The sequence below is a fragment of the Pelodiscus sinensis genome, chromosome 3, assembly GCF_049634645.1.
Source record: "Pelodiscus sinensis isolate JC-2024 chromosome 3, ASM4963464v1, whole genome shotgun sequence".
In the NCBI taxonomy this organism is placed as follows: Eukaryota; Metazoa; Chordata; order Testudines; family Trionychidae; genus Pelodiscus; species Pelodiscus sinensis.
In genome coordinates, this window is record NC_134713.1 from 43,833,140 (window position 1) to 43,855,794 (window position 22,655).

The 22,655-nt window shown below is 39.0% G+C and overlaps 1 protein-coding gene across 30 annotated transcripts in view; it reads right to left on the reverse strand.

The window, feature by feature from the left end:
* The window catches only part of DST (dystonin), a 470,874-nt gene that overhangs the window by 61,684 nt on the left and 386,535 nt on the right, over positions 1–22,655 (reverse strand). For all 30 annotated transcript variants that reach the window (XM_006110983.4, XM_025182427.2, XM_075923642.1 and 27 more), the window contains 9 exons: positions 14,008–14,127; positions 13,731–13,838; positions 10,438–10,656; positions 5,329–5,532; positions 4,128–4,359; positions 3,520–3,746; positions 2,231–2,353; positions 1,916–2,017; positions 486–587 (listed from right to left, as the gene is read on the reverse strand). In XM_006110983.4, coding sequence (XP_006111045.2) covers positions 486–587; positions 1,916–2,017; positions 2,231–2,353; positions 3,520–3,746; positions 4,128–4,359; positions 5,329–5,532; positions 10,438–10,656; positions 13,731–13,838; positions 14,008–14,127 — 1,437 coding nt within the window. The remainder of the gene's footprint in view (positions 1–485; positions 588–1,915; positions 2,018–2,230; positions 2,354–3,519; positions 3,747–4,127; positions 4,360–5,328; positions 5,533–10,437; positions 10,657–13,730; positions 13,839–14,007; positions 14,128–22,655) is intronic.

Consider the following 22,655-nt stretch of genomic DNA (forward strand, 5'->3'; position numbering starts at 1 on the left):
TGACCATACTGAGTCAGATTTCCTATATACTGGGATTCAGAGTTGGCTTGGAAATATGTTTCATAGCCCAGTGGGGTCTAGTGGAAATTATGTGATCTCAGTTTGTGTATTTAGGCATAGTCCATGATATCAGGAGTCAGAGGCATTGGAAGAAGTTTTCCATTCACATTCCCAGATGGAGGTTAAGTGCCCTACAGCATCTGATACATGGGGAAGTGAGGAAAATAAAATGTGAAAGGAAAAATATCTTCAAATAACTTTTTCAAGGAAATCAATGTCATGACATTTTTTTTCAGAGTTCTCAAATCATATATACATAGGATAAAATCTGGCCCAACTGAAAAGTCAATGACAAAGGTTTTCACCTAGCTAAAATAAGCTACTTACTATAAAAGCATTATGATATTTGGAAGTTTTAATATAACTAGATGGCTGCTGAAATATGCAGAATGATAACATAAGAAAAATAAAGGACTAGTTCATACCTTCAGTTCCTCAGTTTGCTGCTTCACTGTCTCTATATCAGTTCCAACTGGTGACATTGAAGCCAATTTACTGCCAGCAATATCTACCCAGTCAAATATTGCCTGAAAGTTGCAACAATAAATTGTAGTATAAATGAAACAACACGATAAATCTTGTCATGAAGTATATAGTTTGAAAGCTATGTATACTATAATTTTAATGTAGTAGATAATGCTGAGTTTATCTGCCATTGCACAAAATGACTTCATTACCTTCTTCATAAGAAAATAATCTGGAAAAATTAAGTTGTTAGATAGTTTCTTGACAATCCAAATATTGAGTACACTAACATCAGGTAATACGTGAATATACAAAAACCCCACTGATTTCAGTGCCAGCAATATGCATTTAAGAGGTACAGGATTGGCCTCTTATTAACAGCAAGTTTCTATCATGGTTACTCATATTACATAGTATTTTACTTTAAGTATTTTCACTTATTTCAATGGGATTTCTATTACAGCAAATGCACTGTACAAACTGCTATTTCTGTAGTGTTCTCATCCTTTCCTCAGACTGATCTTTATAGCTCATGCCACTGAATGAAATCTGGCTTTTATTAATGACTTAAACAAAAATTCCAACTGAAATCAACGTGAATTTTCATTGTATAAGAGTGTGGACTGACCAACTGCATGCAACTGACCAAGCTCAACAGGGAGGTGCAAAAGTAACTTCAAGTCACATTTATGTCTCCTCCCCAATATTGAGGCTGTTCAGACAACAGCCTCAAGGGGGCTCTGTATTATGCCAATAGCTCCTAGGGGCTGCAACAGCAACAGTGGACTGCAGACGGAAAAAAGATTGCCTCAGTTTTCAAGTAGTATTATGGCCCCTGTGCCATTTGCCAAGAAGGACGATGGCTCTCCACCACAGAACAGTTTTGCAATGCAAAATCGTCTACTTCTTGTACAAACGAAAGATCTGCAGTAAAAGGAGAGTTCCTTGAATTCCTCTTCTCTCCCAAGAAAACTGCAGCACTTAGGATTTGAACTGTTTAATTTGTGTTTACTTCCCTTTTAGCACATGCAAATATTGTGACACAGCCTCAACTTACATATTATCTGAAGTACTGAATGTATCATAATGGAATGTTGCCTATCCGCAGGGCTACCATGCGAAATGTGCGGGAACAAATAAAATCTGCACTCAGTCTAGTAAAAACAATGAAACTTTAACTTAAAATCTAAATACAATATGAAAAAACAATTAGGTAAGGAATGTAAACCAGCATATTTATGACATTATGCAGCAAATCTGTGAAAATACTTCTGTTTATAGAAGAAAATGCTCACCATAATCCTACAGATAAAATCAATTGACAGCTACCCAGTAATAGGTTTTTTTTTCTAAGACATAAAACATAATAACATTTCATATTCAAGATTACCTGCAGACCATCTTGGTACTGAACAGCAGCCTGCATAGCTTCAGAAAGTTTGTCTACCCTCTCTTTCCATGCTTTGTTTAGAGTGTCCCAAGCTGAATTTAACTGCAATTAAACAGTGAAATATTTCAGTCAGAATTTAGATAAATCGGGGTCATACCTTGTTCTAACTGAAGGCAATGTGTTTTGTCAGAGTCAAATTGGCCCCAAAACTTTAACATTACACTTCTTCAAAGTGTTTTCTGATGAACTATCGCTTCTACAGTACACAAATACTATAACATATTAGTAAGTATCAAGCATTTATGTTACTCATACCTCATCTATGCTCTTATTCACAATAGGTTTGTCAGGTTCACCACAAGCAGCTATAAGTTCAGAACCTAAGTTTACCACTGTATCCAATTCTTCTTGCAGTCCATCAACTTCTTCTTTGATAGCCTAAAAGGAGAAAAAAAATAAAAAATTTCAATGTTCCTCTATTTCAAAACACAATATAGATACAGTTGCTTAGAAGATACATTAGAAGCCTTGATTCATATTGACACCAAGGTCATATATGAGGCATCTGTGGCAATGTGATAGGTTCTTGAAGTAAGCATAAATACAGGCTCACTTATAATGCCTCTTTATACTGACAGAGTGGTGCAAATTGGCCTTCATGTAAGGGCGCGCCTACACTGCACCATTATTTCAAGATAACTTAGCATTATTTCGAAATAACAATGTGACCATTCCGTTATTTCAAAATGTTTTTGAAATAATGGACAACTTATTTTGAAATCTGTAAACCTCATTCTACAAGGAGTAATGCCTATTCCAAAATAGTTATTTCGAAATAAGGCATGTGTAGACACTCCACTGCTGCTATTTTGAAATACCCCTCACCAGGGCCATTCTAAGATATTCCTTCCCAGTGCCTCCTGAGGCTTTAAACTGAGATAACACGTCTGCATTAGGGAAGTCCACCTCAGACTAATTTTGAGGCTTCTCTGCAGTGTAGATGTGCTATTTTGAAATAAGCTATTTTTGAATAACTAATCCAGAATAGCTTATTTCCAAATAAGCATACAGTGTATATGCACCCACTTCCTGCCAAAATGAAGCTTATAAGGATACGTGATTTTGTACAAAAGTGAAAAGTACAAACTAGAAGATTTTAATCATTTGGAGTTCTCAACTTACTATTTTTGTTTTTCAGTGATTACCATTGTTACTTCTATCTTGTTTTAATCAGTATAAATGACTGTAGGCTTGGAAGAAAGCATATTCATTTCATATCAAATAGTACATGATACTCAGATAATTTAAAATATGTATGACTTGTTTAATTTCTATTACATATTTAATGCTCATACACACGGACACAGATAAGCATCTAGACATATACATGTTGGAAATCTTTGTGCACTTAAAACAAAAGTGTTGATATACTGATTATTTGCCATGCAGTCTTGAAATATTGTTAATTTCTATGTAACTATCCTTGTTGGTTTCTAAAGGACAATTCTCTTGCTGTGTTCCATGATAATTTTGTAAAAAAAATCACATTTCCTCTGTATATTGAAAAAAAATTCTTTAAACCTTTAAAAAAAAATTCTACTGACCTCTGCAGCTTCTTGCTGTTGTTTGACTACAGAGGGGTCAACTCCAGGTCCCTCCAGTTCTCGGATGAAATCCTGAATATCTTTAATAGTGACTATAAGAGTCATGTGATCACACCAGAACTTTTCAGCTAGATCCATCACATCCAGCAATTTGGCCTCCCTTTCCTCCGCCAAGGCCTGGATATCTTCCCAGATGAAAACCATTTGCTTAAGTTTATCCTGAACAGCTAAAAAGGCAAATGGATTCTATTACACCAATAGAGGACAACCACTGTTTATGTTTACTTTTGTAGTGATACTTCATGAATATGTATGTCACGTGTATACTCCGTATGGAGGAAACCAGCTAGCTTTTTAATTCAGATTGTAAAATACTCAACAATGGTAAACAGAAACAATTTACATTGCACTTTAAAAGAGTCCCAAAGGCTTGGTTTAGGACAACAGTTCATAAAGCAAACAGATTCCTTTAAAAAAATCTTTAGACGCTTCTCCACGAGAACATTCAAAATGAACTAGCTGGTAACCAAAAAGAAAAATGGAGATTTTATCTACCATAGTTTAGTTTATTTCAATTAGAAAAAGAAACCTTTCAGATAAATTATTACCTTTAGCAGATACATCCTTATCAGCTCCCTCTGAGCGAGCTATCATTTCCTCCCCACGCTGTTTGAGTGTCTCATACACGGGTTGAAGTTTTTCCAGATCTACTGACACATTCTTATTTTCGCTGATCTGCTCTTTAATTTTCTCAACCTCAGCTGAGATTGAAGGTGGCTGCCTCAGACGTTCAGCTATGCGTTCCAAACTCTCAAGCGTTGGATCTATCTTGTCATGGAACTGGGGGTATAAAAGAGGGAGGAATGTGGAAGAAAATAAATTGGAGAAAAGACAAAACAATAAAAAACCTGATCTGAGTTTTAAGTTTGTAATGAAATATGAAATCTGGTAAAAACCTGGCACTTCTGTTATGATGACTGCATATAGCTCTAATTATAAAACACAGGCTCACTCAGGGTACGTCTACACAGTAACGATATTTCGAAATAACTTAGCCCGCATTTACACAGGAGGCAGGTATTTTGAAATAACGTCAAAATACTGTCAAGCTGTAGGACTTCTTATTCCAACTCCTCTAACCCTCATTGTACAAGGAGTAAGGGAAGTTGGAGGAAGAGTGGTCTTTTTCTAAATAAGTGCTATGCAGACACTCCTATTTTTTAAATAAGTTATTTCAAAAATAGATACGCAATTGACATAACTGGAAATAAGCTATGCAAATTGAGCTAAGCCCTGCTGTGTAGATACACCCTCTAATCGTGCAATTATCTCATTCTCTAATGGCTGGTCTACAAAGAAGATATAAACCCTTCTACTAATAACACTTAATGAAGATTCTCCTTCAGTGGTAGAGGTCTGTATTTGCAGCTGAATGTTCTAAGTTCCAGCTGTATATATGTGATTTAGCTGAATGACTCGGTGCCCCTAAATAAGGGGTCTCATGGATTACTAATATGCATGGAAGAGAACATGTTTGTCCAGAATGAAGGCAAAGGTAACATCCCACATATAGCACTCAGACATTCCTGAAATAATGACTTCAAAATGATTTACCATTTGGCAATACAAAGTTGTAAGGAAAGCATAAATAGAATAATAGAAACACAATGCTGTGAGCAGTGATACAAGCATTTACAAGACCATATGGGAGCATACGTCAGATAAATCTGCCATTTATCGCTAATCCATAGCCTAATAACAATGTATATATTTCTATTTGAATAAGATACTCTGAGTTTAAAGTGATACCTGAGTAGACTGAGAAATGGCTTCATCCAGTGCCAAAGCGCGTTTTTTGACATCTTCTTTAATTTGACTGTAAAGAGTGTCAGCCGCCACATATTTCTCTTGGATACAGAAACCTTCTTCTGGGCTCAACTCCAACAACTGAGGGCCAGTTTTGTTCATCTTATCTATATGAGGCTTGTGCTCAGCAATCAGCTCACGCAGTTGCTATAAACAAACCAAACAAAAATTATCAGTTTCTTATGCTTACACCTCCACATTACAGTTGTCTGTACTTCTAACACATCCAGCTGGCAACGCATTCTAAACAAATACTTTTTATCTTAAAGTATAGCACAAATCACATCGAATATAGTCAGTCATTGGCCTGTCTGTGATGGTTCTCTCTCCAACACTGAATAGCTATCCAGGCACAAAATGTAACATTTAAAGATATACTAGGAAGCTCTATGAAGTAAATACAGCCGGTCCCCGAGTTGCAAATGGTTAAGTTACGACCGTTCGCATTTACGACCAAAGCTCCCATGAAGCGGTCATAAAGGCGGTCCCTGAGTTACGAACGCGACCCGTGCTCACAAACAGCGTGGTCGCTATGTAACTCAATGGGGTCCAAGTTACGAACAGATCGAGTTACGGCCAAGTGTTTGGTCCGTAACTCGTTTGTAACTCGGGGAGAGGCTGTAATGTAGAACATATTATTATACCAAAGATGCTAACCGTGCACACAATACTGGCCATGGCCAATCCATTTCATGATAAAGTCTGTAATTCTTGTAATAGAAGTAATAGTACAGATAACTGCATAACTACACTGGCTATCTGCCCTTGAAATAATGCATCTTGGGGTTAATACTAATCCGTATCACACAGTGCCTTCTATCCAACAACCTCAAAGTACTGCATTAACATTGTATTAGAATCAAAGCACTCTGTGATGTAGATATGGAAAGTCTTATTATCCTGGCTTTACAAAAGAAAACTGAAGTACAGAGAGGTTAAATAAGTGAGTGGTAGAGCTGGGAATAGAATCTACATATCTCATTTCCAAGCCCCTAGTTTCAGTCACAAGACCCCAGCCTGCCCACCTCCAGGATCTATAAATACATGCTAGGTTTTTTGACAGGGACAAGCAAATTAAATTAGCCCCAAATAAACACCAGTCCTTTAGGGAAAATCAGTTAAAGTTCCAACCTGTCCCCTATGCCTTTCCATTCTCTCGACTGTTTTTAACACCAGACCTTCGGGATAGTGTGGGTAAAAGGGTTTGTGAGAGTAAGCTGACTTCTTATCCAGCCTGAAAGTTACTCACTCCCTGTCCAATCAGGTCCCATTCTCTGGCAGGCAAGACTCTCCCCCTTCCTATTGTAGCGAACCCTAGTAATTCCTGATTAAGTCTCATTGATCTGCTATTTTGAAAGTGGAAAGTCCCAGTGGAATTACATTTCAGAATGCACTGTATAGGACTATGAAAGTGTTAATGTCCAATTCAAGGGCAGCCTTGCCTACTACAGTAAATTTCCGATAATCTGTCACCTTTAGGACCCAGGGGGTGCCAGATTATCAAATATGCCTGACTATGGGGGGGGGGGGGGGAGGTATGAGGAATCTGGGGTGGAGTAGGGGGGATGTGCCCCTCGGCGATGTGGGACCAACCCGGCAGCACCCCAGCTGCTATGGCCCGGGCTTCCCGGAGTCAGACAGTACTCAGTTTCAGCAGCGGCTGACTTGGGGAAGTCTGGGGCAGAGCAGCTCCAATTGCCCAGCACTTCCGGGTTCCAGATGGTGCCGGACCATAAGAAGTGCCGGACCACTGGAGTTTTATTGTAGTTAGAGCAAGAGTCTGGCATACCAGTTAGAACTGAATGCAGATGGGGAAGATCCAAGAATGAACCCAAGGGTCATAGCTGGAGTCAGAGAGCAAAGCCTAAACTGAAGAGTTAATTGGAGTCACAGTCAAAAAGAATAAGAGTTTCCAGAAGTTGAGGCAGCAGCTTTGGGTGGGATGATTTGAGTGTGTGCCTACAGAACTGTAACCTGAATTTGTAGGGTCTGCAGGAATCCTAGTATGTCCAAAAGGAGCACAGCTGCCTCTGTGGAACCCATCTGAAGGGCAGTATAGCTGCTTACCCACCCTTGTTCCATCTTTTGAGCTGGGTATGCTATAGTACTAAAAAAGGAGAAAAGGGTATTACCAAATATCAGATATTGGGGTTTTGCACACTTCTAAGAGAAATTTAGACTTATGCATCAGAACAGGGTCCTCATACAAGGTCCTTGTATCCACTTAAGTTCTATTTAACTGACATACAGATGCTGAGGTGGCTCTCTGTTCAGGGATGAATTTCACTTGGATTGATTTATTATGTTATTAAAATAGGATGAACGAAACAGTATATGAATCTAGATGGAATAAAACTAATAATGGTGAAATTAATTTTACTATTTACAATTTTAATATCGTAAAATAAACAAAATAGTCTACAGTTAACTGTATTAATATTTAAAACTTTAAAACAAAAATAAAAAAGGACTAGATATAATAGAGGAGATCTTTCTCATAGCTAACTATTTAGGTAACAATTCCAGAAAATCAGTATTTCTGTTTAATTATTCAACAACAACTTTTAGGCTACGTCTAGACTGGCATGATTTTCCGGAAATACTTTTAACTGAAAAGTTTTCCGTTAAAAGCATTTTCGGAAAAGAGCGTCTAGATTGGCACGGACGCTTTTCCGCAAAAGCACTTTTTGCGGAAAAGTGTCCCTAGCCAATCTAGACACACTTTTCCGCAAAAAAGCCCCGATCGCCATTTTCGCGATTGGGGCTTTTTTGTGGAAAACAAATCTCAGCTGTCCACACTGGCCCTTTTGCGCAAAAGTTTTGCGCAAAAGGGACTTTTGCCTAAACGGGAGCAGTACAGTATTTCCACAAAAAGCACTGATTTCTTGCAGTAGGAAGTCAGTGCTTTTGCGGAAATTCAAAGGCCAGTGTAGACAGCTGGCAAGTTTTTCCGGAAAAGCGGCTGATTTTCCGGAAGAACTGGCCAGTCTAGACACAGCCTTATACTATTAGTCTTCTGCTAAACAAACAGATCTTCAGCTAATGGCATGATCTAGTAAAAATACCAATGAAGGGCACTCATGAAAGCAGAAAAACTGAAGTCAGTAGGCCTAATTACATAAGAAAAGTGAGCAAGATTAGGTTTGTAACTAAGGAAAATATTTTGCAAAGATGAAGTAATATACCCAATCTTAATCTCTTACTGGAAAATGTTTGTCTCTGCTGGACAATATATATAGTTTGAAGGAAACTGGGTGAAGTCTCTACTTATCAACCATATATTTCAACTGTGCATTTGCATTAAAGTCTCAGATAAAACAAGACAGTGAGTCACTAAAACTTAAGATCTGTGGAACTAAGTACACTTACACGCTGTAATATCAGTGCACTGAGGAAGATAATATGAATACTGAATAATTAATGTACAAAACATGATTCCCAAAAGTAAATAATCTTGGCTGTAGACAAAATCATATTCAGTTCACTAAATTAATAAGTAGGATTTATTTGATGACTTTACTAGAAGATTTACCTGATGTTTTTTGGGTTCTTAACTCAATTAATGTTTGTTTTTTGGAAAATAAAATGAAAATGTACATATTTCATTTAAATCATTGCTCTGGGGTGGGGCTGAGGATAAGGGGTTCAGTAGCCCTCCAGGGACAGGGCTACCTCAGCCCTCTGAAACTGCAGCAGCTTGAGGCCAGGTGAGAAGCACTTATCCATTGCTGCTGAAGCTCCAGTAGACACAGCTAGAGCAGGCATGCATGTTCCCCAGCTGAGGCTGGTCCAGATTCTTCTGTCTCCTGTGCTCCCCAGCCAGAGTGAGGAATACAGCAAACTGGGTATTTTCCCCTCGCCCTCTGACAAAGGGAAACAGCCAGCAATGTTCTCATAGGAATCGGGCTGTCCCAGATGGTGATTCTGTCTCTTTTCTGTATGGTTTTATGAGAAGCAATCCCATTCCAGGCACATCCCATTTTCCTGGCACAACCAAAGCCTTACTTTGTTTTAAGATATGTTAAAAGGAAGCTATATACCAAATTTGGTAGTCCTAGTTCTTATCATTTAGGAGGAGTTATTGAACAAACAGACACACAGACAAATTATCTCAAATATATAGTAGATTATCTAAACTTGAATCCTGCAGTCAATGCTACAGCAAACATCTAAAAAATACGTTGTATATTAGAAATCACATCTATTATCCACAGGAACCAAAGTGCTGCATGCCTGGCCCTGTCTGGCTGAAACACTAGAAAATCTAGTTGTCTCATTATCTTCTTGGCTCATCAAGAAAATAAGATTAACTTCCCAATGGAATAGCAAAAAAACCCCAACCAACCAAACCCTACCACGTTTTGTATATCTATATAATATTATATAAATAAAGAGCACCTAAAATATGGATAGGCATTATTTATCTGAAATAAAGAGGAACAAATAAAAATGACTTCCAAGCATCCTGCAATGTTATGAGAAATTACTCATTACAACCGCAAAGTGAGCCCCTGAACATACAGTTTGCTTACTAAATGCATTTAGACCACATCATTCTCATAGTTCAGACAACGTCTGAGGAATTCTACTTGTATTGAATCACTCTGGTAGGTTGCCTCAGAGCAGATACTCTAGTTCTTTTGATGGTCAAGATTTCTCTTTTCTTGTTCCTTGCCTATTCTTTCTCAATTCTGTTTATCTGTTTTTGTTTTGGGTTCTTATAACACTCACACCTGGTTTGAACTTTTTAAACTTACTTCTTAGCTATTTAACTCTTGTACATTCTAAATCTACTGCTATAATTACAAATCTCTTTCATGTTTCTATTGTTCACGTCCTCTACTAGAAAGTTCTGATTGTATACATAGTTTGGGAAACTGTGACAAGTTTAAATTAACTTTATTTTGGACTATCATTTCATATAATTTTTTAAAAAGTGTACTCCTACATCAAATGCATTCAAATCTGAGAGTTCTACTGTACTAAGGAGGCAGGCTGCAACATACTGGATCTTCTTGTCTGCTTTGTTCTATAAAATTGCAGAGTGCTTACCCGATGCTCTTCTTGCTGTTGCTTTAAAATTTCATATTCAAGAGCTGGAGCAGGAAGCTGTGAGATGACCATTTCTATTTCAGTTAACCACGGCCAAAGCTCTTCGTAAGTCTCCCAGAACTGGTTAACCAGGGACTGAGCACGTTCCAGCTGGAGGTTCCTTTCAGCATTCATTTGACAGACCATATCGTATTTCTGTAAGAGGCTTTCCAGTTTTCTCTAAAACAGCATTAGGAAGAAATACCAGCACTTAGATACCTGGGTAACAGACACTGTTTAAATACTTAAGGTTGAAAGAGAGCTAAGCGTTATGATATTTATTACACCACCATTAAATAAAACTAACCCAAATACTGATTTTAGTAGCACTAATTTAAATCAATTATTCCTCCTGGAATGAGGTTTAACAGGTAGTTTGATTTAGGACTTTATTTCGAACTACCAGGTCCCTGCCATGTGTAGACACTGGCAGTTACTTCGGACTTGTGAATTTCAAAAATTAGTGACCGGCCAGGAAGATGCAAATCAAGCGTGGGATATTTAAATCCCAGGCTCGATTTGCAACTTCGAATGCCTACATTAGCCTCCCTAGTTCGAACTAGGGGGCTAGTGTAGACATACCCTCAGGGAGAAGATTGTCATCGATAGACTTATCATCAAGACTCTTGGTAGAGCCTGACTTTTCCTTGGCATTCTCAAATCAAAGTGCGACCGATTAGGCACAAATCTCTTTGTTTACAAGATCTGATGAGAGACAGCCTCAGCTGGCATGGCTGGTCTTATAAACAGTCAGCAGAAAGTGTGAAACATTTCTTTTATATTTTAGCTTACATTAACTAACAGTGATGCTATCATGCTAATAATGTGATGGTTAAAAGTACACAAGTAAAATGATAAATCTCTTACACATATGTAAGTAGTAATACAAAAATTAAGATAACAAGTAGCTATACATTTCTCCCATGGAAAGCTGTCCACCTTATCACTGTTGTGAAACATATGAGACAGTGAACACAAGAGCTGAAAATAAATAAATAAATATATAAATAAACAACAGATTGCAAAATAGAATGCCCTTTTTTGGGCTAACAAGCCAGCCTGAGTTTATGATGTCATGCACGTAATTAAGTTACAAAAGATACCATCCAGAGAACCATACACAATCTAATGCACAGATAAATGGCAATTTACACTAAATAGATTACAAATATTTAACAAAAGCTCATAAGAAATCATCTTCGGTTACTTTTACAGACATTTACTTAAATAAATTGAATTCCTTATTTATTTTAGGAGCAAATAAACTTTCTTTTCCACAGCTGAAGACTATCTCCCATGTAACTGAACTGGTGCCTTTCTGCTGCACAAAGATCAGATACATTGGAAGCAGGGGACTCTTGCAAGGAGGGTGTGAGCACTTTGCTCACCAATGTCCAGCACAAAGGAAGCTGAGTGCCTTTAAGCAGGGAGAATCTACCTCCCATCCCTAGTCCCATATAAGAGAAGGAACAAAAAGTCCACATCAGCCTTTTTTAGCCACTTGGCTGAAATAGCCCCCCAAAGATAAGAACATATTGGGTTAAATGGTCCATCTAGGCCAGTATCCTGTCTCCAACAATGGCCATTACCAGTGTTTCAGGAGAGTATACAGAACAGGACAGCTGGAGTGTCCACCCATGTAATCCCCTCCATAAACTTATCTAATTCTTTTTTTGAACCTAGTTATACCTTTTTTACAATGTGGTGTAAGAAAAAGTACTTCCTCTTTTTTTGAATTAATTCTTCTGCATATTAATTTTAACAGGACACCGCTGGTTTTCATATTGTGAGAAGGATAAACAACACTACCGTGTTCACTTTTTCCGCACTTTTTTTTTATTTTATGTATCTGCATCGTATCTCCCTTTTATTCCTTTCTTTTATAAACTAAACAGACCTAATCTTTTTAGTCTCTCTGTGTATGGATTCTGCTCTATACCTTTAATTATCTTCATTGCCCTTCTCTGAACCTTTTCTAGTTCCAATATATTATTTCAGACACAGGGTGTACAGTAGTACTGTGATATTTTCTGTCACTTTACTAATAGACCCTAACATTCTGTTAGGTGTTTGTCTGAAGCTGCACAACGAGTTGAAATTTTCAGACAATTATCCATGGTGATGCCAGGTTTTCTTTCTTGAGTATATATGTATAATTGGAACTAGGTATTTAAAAAAGTTTAACTGGTTAACCAGTTAATAGATAAGCTAATGCTTATCGGTTACCATTAATGGTTAAACTCTGCATGAGGCTGGGAGTCCTGTGGGGCTGGGAGCCTTGAAAGTTTCAGCAGCCCCGCAGGGCCAGAAGCTATTAGCCCTGGCAGTGATTACATGCTTAATATCAATATTCATTTTTTACATCCTTTGTTGGGATTGTTCTTTCCATTGAGCATTACTTTGCACTTATCAATGTTGATTTTTACCTGCCATTTTGCCATCCAGTCATGCAGTTTTGTGAAATCCCCCTGTAATACTCTGCAGTTAGCTCCGGTTTTAAGTGTGAGTATGAATACTTCTGTTTCCACTGCAAACTCCACTACTTCTCTGTTCTCTCCCTTTTCCAGATCATTAAGGAAAATATTGAGAAGCACAAGTCCCAGCATTGATCCTTTGGGGACCTTGCTATTCACCTCCCTTCACTACAAAAACTGACCATTTATTCCTATCCTTTGTTGAGGCTTGACCCAAGCGCTCTAAAATCAATGGAAAGATTCTCATTTACTTCAGTGGGCTTTGAATCAGTGGGCTTAAGGCACCACAGCTGTTGGGGCAAGATTCCTCTTCACTTGTCTTTGGCACATCTCCTGACTGTATGACCCTGCTACACAAGCCAAACATGGATCTGGATTTTACTGTGAAAGGATTCCTAGAAGGCTTTTACTGCATTGCTGTGGGTTAGAAGGGGTCCAGTTCTGTCACACTTACTCATGTTGACTGATACTTAGTTACTCAGATAGTCAAATGGTGGATAAAGATGGCAAAATCAGACTCCACAAATCACTGGAACACAATGAAGTGAATACTCAGTGCTTACTTGCTGAACATTTCTAACAAAAGAAGACCAAAGGAAATTTGTGCCTTGAGCATCCCTTCCTTTATCTTTATTTGCTCAGATCAAATGATCTCCTATTCACAACAAATGAACTCTGCCAATCAATAATAGTGAAAAATGAAATGTGACCCTGTGGAAGTGGTTCTGTAAATGCAGAGCTTCAAAGCCATGATGGCAGCTGTGAGTTATAGTTCCTTACCTTCATGGACTGTTTCTCCTCTTCGGTGCATGTGTTCATAATCTCATCCGCAGTTTCAATGAGCTCATCTATAGCATCCTTGTGTCTCAGAATCTCCATGGTAAATGCCTTGTGACACAATAAATACTGGTCAGTAATAAAGGTTGAGGACATGAAGCGAAAACTATTTTCGAAGTGCATTATGATGGACTTAAAATTAAATTATGCTAGTACATTTTCTAGACCAAAAAAGCATTGGCCAATAATTAACATGACAGTTAGAAATGCATTTCTTTACCTTTTGAACTTGTAGTTGAGCAGCGGTCTGGTCTTGCTCAAGCCTAATATCACCCAGAGACATCAATTTGTTTTCTGTTTCTGCAATCCACGCTAATTCTGCATTAGCTGCTTGATCAAACTAAATGAAGGAGACATGAATTAGTTCAGCAATTTTACATTATGCAGCTTGAACTGATTGCTTAAGGTAGTTTAAAAGGCACATTTAAAAAAAACACAAATGCTGAATTGTTAAAAAGATAACAGTTCATTTCCATATAACATTTCATATATACGTGAACTCCAGAACTTAAAGTGGTACTGAGAGGAATATCAGCTTAATTCGGAAGCATGACAAAGCAGCAGGAAAACAAGAGACACAACATACTTTCCTCAAACTTACAAATCTCTATAGGGTATGTCTACACTGGATGGCTATTTCAGGATACCAGAGTTATCCCGAAATAGCTACCCTATGTCTTAACAAAACACACATTATTTTGAAATATTTTCAAATAACGGCCGCACTATTTTGACATCCCAGTAAACCTCGTTCCACAAGGCTTAAGGAATGTCTTGAAATAGCATGTTATTTCAAAATTTGGTGCTGTGTAGATGAGCCACATTTCAAAACTTCCTATTTTGAAATTTAATCAAAATTAATTCCATATCTTATTTCAAGTTTAGGGTGCTGTGTAGATGCACCCAAATAATGTAGGAAGATAAAAGAGAATGTAATTTTTGACTGCATTTTACTTGTCCTTGTTAGTGATGCCTATAACTTTCAACTGACTTTTCCATTTTAAAATGTGTTTATCAAGTCAATGTAATCCTATGACATTAAGACGCTTAATCAGATATACAAGAATTAGTGCAATATTAGACAATAAGGTGGAAATCCTAGCCCCACTGAATTCAATGCAAAACTCCCATCCTGTTTTCTTCAGTAGAGACAAGATTTCACCCTAAGACTTGCTGGTGGATTAAGTGGGAAAATGTTCTTTGTGAATTTGGGCACAGCCTGTTCTGTTCTTGAAGAACTGACTTTCCTTCAAAAAAAAAAAACCCCAACTCTGAGCATTTCAAAGTAGAAGGCTATGTTCTATTACATAGTTCAGAAAGGAGCAAAGGACCAGGAAAGAGAGCATAAGGGGCCATAGAACCTGCAGAAAGAGGACAGTAGATTGAACACTGTATATTTTAGATTCAACCCATATCACGGAACCCTCTGGACAAATATCTGGATACTACAGTTTAAGGAATATTTCTGAGGTGAAGCCAAGGAGAAGCCGTATGTTGGATACTGAGCTATTCTGAAAATCTGTCAACAAGTGTCACAGCAGAAACTGGTGGGCACTGAGCAGTTTTGAAAATCTGGCTCTTATTTAGGTGATGTTGGATATGTCTACACTGGTGCTGGAATGTGTAAATCTCAGCTTAAGGGGACATGCCTGTGCTGGCTCTGACTGAACTAGTGCATTAAAAACAGAAATGTGGTTGCAGTGTACAAGGGCAGGATGTCCTTGTCTGAAGCCATAGATACATACTAGCCCCCTTCCTTCCTTACGCTGCAGCAGCCTTACTTCCATTTTTAGTGCACTAGCTCAGTCAGAAGTGGAAGTATGTCTCCTTGAGCTGGAATTTACACTGCTCCAGGGCAGCCAGATCCTAAGCAACAGACAAATTCCAGCTCCACTTATGGGCACTGGGCACATGCAATTCTTTTATTGCGCTCTTTTGAAAAATAAATCAATATGGACATCATAATCTGTCACATACATTGTCAGCCTTTCTTGTAGGTTTCCTAGCCCAACACTAATCAGTCCTACAAAGCTTGAGAACCTTGACAGTTTGCAAGTTTGTGGCTGCAGACACATCATTGCACGACACCTCCCAACACCTGAGGTGTATTTTAACCACTGAGTCTGTCATGTCTTATTGCTTAATTATGAGCCAGACATAAAATAAATTATATAGGTCTGAGATTTATTTTCCCTTATGACTCAGTCTTTATCATCCTTATTTTAAACTATTGTTATATGAAACAGAGCACATTTTTTCCCAGTCGATGTCATCTCTTATTTATAGTGATAGAAGGTAAGTTTACCCTTAATACTGCAACTATTTTATTAAAACATATACTCTTACTCAGTCTGCATTATGATACTACTGCCAAACTAGTATACTACACTAGTGGTATTCATGCTACAGTTCTAGACCTGCATGTGGATTCTGGGGCACAGTTTTTCTGAAGTCCACCCATCTGAGTAAAGCTCATTCGACCCTGCAGAAGTCTCAATACTATACAGGTGTGTGCCTCATATTATATGATAGGGCTTTGCAAGGCATCTCAAGATATGCTAAGCAAACCTAATAAGGCTACTTGTTTCCTCTCAAAGGATGGGAGGGTAGCAGGGGGACAGAAGACAATGACTAGATTCACAGAGAACTACAAATGAATTGAAACGTATCTTTTTGTTGTTGCATTGCCATGGATATGTCATACTGAATAAATTCCCAATGAAAGAAGGTCATGATCCAAACATGGCAATGGAATGTCTGGATGCCGTGGCAACTGCAGGAGAACCTCAAAGTTACTAACACTAGAGTTATGAACTGACTTGTGAACCACACTCCTCATTTGGACCAGAACACAGGCAGCAGCAAAGACCAAAAAAAAAAAAAAAAAGCCCCATGACAAATAAGTACTGTGATAGACATAAAGTACTAAAAAAGTTGGGAGGGAGGGGGAAGAATTGAAAAGATATGATGAATAAGGGAACTTTTTTTGCTTGTGTTATTTAAAAATAAAAATAGTTAAAAGCAGCATTTTTTTCTGCATAGTAAAGATTCAAAACTATGTTAAGTCAATACTGAATTGTAAACTGTTGAAGGAACAATAATTATGAACATCTCAGAGTTACAACCATCCTGAAATGCTGAGCTGCTCTGAACTGTGAGATTCTATGGAATAATTTTGCAACTCCATTTGACGATCAAATGATTCTTTCACACTGAGATTTTATCACAGTGAGATTTGCATGTATAATATATTAAAGAATGAATACTGTAAAAATGGCATGCTTGTATCAGGATTTAACAATGGTGTTTTATTTCCATTAAGGATGACAATGCTAAATTATGATCTTTGAATTACCTGTGGGCAAGTCTGAATTCATCAGTTTGATACTATCACATCCTGATGGACGTTATTTGCTATTTTGTTTGATCAGCAATGTATAATGTGAATGATGAATCATTAAGAATTCCTTCATTAACACTTCGTAAGGAATCTCTTTGGCAGAACTCATGGGAGACTTCAACTTTCCTGATATAGACTGGAGAACAAGTGCTAGTAATAATAATAGGGCTCAGATTTCCCTAAATACGATAGCTGATGAATTCCTTCATCAAGGAGTTGCTGAAACAACATGGGGGATGCCATTTTAGATTTGGTTTTGGTGAGTAGTGAGGACCTCATAGAAGAGATGGTTGAAGGGGACAACCTTGGCTCGAGCGATCATGAGCTAATTCAGTTCAAACTAAATGGAAGGATAAACAAAAATAAATCTGAGACTAGGGTTTTTTATTTCAAAAGGGCTAACTTTAATAAATTTACTAAATTAGTTAGGGAAGTGGATTGGACTAAAGAATTAATGGATCTAAAGGCGGAAAAGGCCTGGGATTATTTTAAGTTAAAGTTGCAGAAGCTATCAGAAGCCTGTATCCCAAGAAAGGGGAAAAAATGTATAGGCAGGTGTTTTAGACCTAGGTGGATAAGCAAGCATCTCAGAGAGGTGATTAAGAAAAAGCAGAAAGCATATAAGGAGTGGAAGATGGGAGAGACCAGCAAAGAAAGCTACCTTATTGAGGTTAAGAGCTTGTAGGGACAAAGTGAGAGAGGCTAAAAGTCATGTAAGAGTTGGACCTTGCAAAGGGAATAAAAACCAATAGTAAAAGGTTTTATAGCCATATAAATAGGAAAAAAACAAAAACTGAAGACGTGGGAGCGCTAATAACTGAGAATGGAGTGGAGGTTAAGGATAATCTAGGCATGGCCCACTACTTAAACACTTTGCTTCAGTCTTTAATGAGGCTAATGGGGAGCCTAGGGAGGCAACATAACAAATGGGAATAAGGATATGGAGGTAGATATTACCATATCCGAGGTAAAAGCCAAACTCAAACAGCTTAATGGGAGTAAATCGGGGGGGGGGGGGCAGATAATCTTCATCCATGAATATTAAAGGAACTGGCACATGAAATTGCAAATCCATTAGCGAAAATTTTTAATGACTCTCTAAACTCAGGGGTTGTACCATTTGACTGGAGAATTGCTAATACAGTTCCTATTTTTAAGAAAGGGAAAAAAAGAGACCCGGGTAACTACAGGTCTGTTAGTTTGACATCTGTAGTATGCAAGGTCTTGGAAAAAAATTTGAAGGAGAAAGTAGTTAGGGACATTGAGGTTAATGGCAATTGGGACAAATTACAACATGGTTTTACAAAAGGTAGATCGTGCCAAACCAACCTGATCTCCTTCTTTGAGAAAGTAACAGATTTTTTAGATAAAGGAAACGCAGCGGATCTAATCTACCTCGATTTCAGTATGGCATTTGATACAGTACCTCATGGGGAATTATTGGTAATTTGGAAAAGATGGGGATCAATATGAAAATTGAGAAGTGGATAAGCAACTGGTTACAGGGGAGACTACAGTGAGTCATACTGAAAGGTGAACTGTCAGGTTGGAGGGAGGTTACTAGCAGAATTCCTCAGAGATCAGTTTTGGGACCAATCTTATTTAATCTTTTTATTACTGACCTTGGCACCAAAAGTGGGAGTGTGCTAATAAAGTTTGCGGATGACACAAAGTTGGGAGGTATTGCCAATTCAGTAAAGGATAGGGATATCATACAGAAAGATCTGGATGATCTTGTAAATTGGAGTAATAGCAATAGGATGAAATGTAATAGTGAGAAGTGTAAGGTTTTGCATTTAGGGATTAATAACAAGAATTTTAGTTATAAGCTGGGGACACATCAGTTGGAAGTGATGGAAGAGGAGAAGTCCAGGTTGATCACAGGATGACTATGAGCCACCAATGTGATATGGCCGTGAAAAAGGCTAATACGGTCTTGGGATGCATTAGGTGAGGTATTTCCAGTAGAAATAAGGAGGTGTTAGTGCCGTTATACAAGGGCATTGGTGAGACCTCATTTGGAATACTGTGTGCAGTTCTGGTCTCTCATGTTTAAGAAGGATGAATTCAAACTGGAACAGGTACAAAGAAGGGCCACTAGGATGATTCGAGGAATGGAAAACCTGTCTTATGAAAGGAGACTCAAGGAGCTTGGCTTGTTTACCTTAACAAAAAGAAGGTTGAGGGGAGACATGATTGCTCTCTTTAAATATATTAGGGTATGTCTACACTACCACCCTAGTTTGAACTAGGGTGGTTAATGTAGGCAACCGAAGTTGCAAATGAAGCCCGGGATTTAAATATCCCGGGCTTCATTTGCATCTTGCCAGGCTTTCTAATTCGAACTACTGGTACACCTCGTGGAACGGAGTCCGAACTACCGGGGCTTTAAAAATGGCGGCGCCCGGCAAGATGCAAATGAAGCTCGGGATATTTAAATCCCGGGCTTCATTTGCAACTTTGGTTGCCTAAATTAACCACCCTAGTTCGAAGTAGGGTGGTAGTGTAGACATACCTTTAGAGAAATAAATACTAGGGAGGGAGAGGAATTATTTAAGCTCAATATCAATGTGGACACAAGAACAAATGGATATAAACTGGCTATCACGAAGTTTAGACTCAAAATTAGACTAAGGTTTCTACCCATTAGAGGAGTGAACTTCTGGAACAGCCTTCCAAGGGAAGTAGTGGGGTCAAAAGACCTATCTGGCTTCAAGATTAAGCTAGATAGGTTTATGAAGGGAATGGTTTGATGGGATAGCATGATCTTGGCAACTAATTGACCTTTCACTATCGGTGGTAAATAGGCCAATCGTGGGATGAAAGGAGTTACTATAGAGAACATTTTCCTGGGTGTCTGGCTGGTGAGTCATGCCCACATGATCAGGGTTCAGCTGATCGCCATATTTGGGGTCGGAATTTTCCTCCAGGGTAGTTTGGCTGAGGCCCTGGAGGTTTTTCGCCTTCCTCTGTAGCATGGGGCACGGATCACTTGCTGGAGGATTCTCTGCATCTTGGGGTCTTTAAACCATTATCTGAGGACTTCAATACCTGAGATATAGGTGAGAGGATTATTACAGGAGTGGGTGGGTGAGATTCTGTGGCCTGCATTGTGCAGGGGGTCAGACTAGATGATCAAAATGGTCCCTTCTGACCTTTAAGTCTATGAGTCTATAACTAGAGTAGCAGATTTTAGAATAACCTTTTCCTTCCTTATGGACTCAAAGAATGCAAAATGGACAATTTTATAGTCTATTTCTTTACAGAACTCCCAAGGAACAGTGGAAGAACTTATCTCAGCTTCAATAGTGGGAGCTGACATGAGATCTGGAATAATCTGCAGACTTCTGTTGTGTTATACTAGGGATGATTTTGGACTAATTAGTTACACAATTAATCTCCAAATTGACATTCATAACATATGTCTTCCTTCACATCTTCGAACGTTCTCTTACCACACCTTGCTCTTTTGTCCCCAAAAATGTCCATCCTACCCTCTCACCAGTGCTCCTTATCCTCACCATAGACAGTGACTTTTATTTTCCCCAATGGGTGCTCTGCCTGTCCTCCACCCAAAGACCTCGGAGCCCCCACCTTGCTCCACCTTTTCCCACCCCTGCACCATCCTCTCCTCTGAGGCCTCCCAGCAGGCCTGACACTCATTGCTCTCTGTCCTGTCTTGAGTCACTCCTGCTAGCCACCGAACAGCTTCCTGGCAGCACCACTGAACACCCCTATATTTAGTATCTATGCTCCAGCCCATGTGTTTTTATGCCTTTGACCCTCTTCAAAACCTCTAAGTCTTTGCAGTATTTTTAAGTTATGACTACAGCCATCCTTTCTTAAGATATCGGCCCAAATAATACTTCAGGTGGTTGTCAGTTGCTGCTCCCCTGAGCAAGAGGCCGCCTCCTTCCCAACATGTTGCTTCTGGAGTTACCATAGTTAACCTGGCACTCACCCCTTCTGGCTTTCCTAAAATAGGAGTAATCTAAGGTGGTCTGGGTGTGGTAGAAGAAAAGGGAGCACAATTGGAGTGCTGTCTGTCCTCTTAATGCTGTCTGGTACAGCAGCCCCTTTGGAACTACTATCCACTGGTGCAAATTAGAAAATCAAAGAAGCTGACCTAAACTGTACCAAAGGTCCCTGGCTACTCCCTCCAACAAGTCAGGGGGACAAAGTTGATAGAAATCCATATCTATACACCCAGGTCACAAGCCCTTGGGGAGCCAGCCGTCAATTTTATAAAGGTGTGTGCTGAGATATGATAACTACTCTCAGTGAATGAGATAAATTAGTCAGAATATTTAAAAAGTACTTATAACCTTAGGACCTCGGCTACCACCTGGCCTCCTATAATCAGTTTTCACAAAGTTTTCAAACTATGCTGTATATACTTTCTGTTTGGCTGAAGTCAATTCTATTTGTAGGTGGTATGGCACTGGCAAAAATTTCCATTCATATTTTTGTGTTTTTGAAATAGACAGAAATTGGAGAAGGTGCAGCTCTGTTTTTCTCTCACCATCAGGGAACTAGATGGGAAACCACACACAGATTTACATTCAATTAAAAATCACCTAATTATTTTCTAAGCAAACTGTAGAAATACACAGACACACACAAACACATGCAAAGGATATTTAGAGGTGAGTAACTGGGTAATTGTGTAGTTGATATATTTTGTATTGACTACACAATAGGTTGATAAGGGAAGGCGCTAACCCCACTGCAGCTCTGCAGTTTAAATGTAGTAAGAGTCGGGTGCACAGGTAGCATGGCTCCTATTATATTTAAATTGAAGAGCCGCAGTGGGGTAACTCCTGGACCCAGCGCAAGCTGGGAGTGAGACGGGCTTTCTCAGTCCCAGCTCATACTGGGTCTAGCAGCCCCTGTCGACAGGGGGTCACCATTGGGGAGCTGAGAACCCTGCACACAGGGGCTGCTGCTGAAGCAGCATTCCCTCTTCCCCCCATGCAGCTGCCTCTGAGAGCATGGCGGGGGAGAGGGGCGGGGGAGTGGCACTGTGAAGACAGTGCTGGGGGAAACCGGCTTTTAAAAACGGCTGCCCCTAGCACCCACTCCTGCTCCCGCCCTTTGCTGCCTCTAATATAGAGCCTAAGCTTATTGGGTAGTTGACTAATCAACTACTCTTTTACATCCCTAATACACACACACACACACACACACACACACACACACACACACACACACACACACACACACACACACACACACACACACACACACACACACCCCAACTTATTTCTTGCAGCTGAAAGGCAGAAAATACAAAAGCACAAGACCAGAACCTTAGCTCATATAAGTGGAGCTGCATCTATTTAAACAAGCTGAAGATCTGAGCCATATTGCATATATTACAGCATAAAGAGTACATGATATAAGGTGTGAGCCTGTAGTTCTGACTCAGGCAGAACATCCACTGACATCACCACAGGATAATGCTCAAA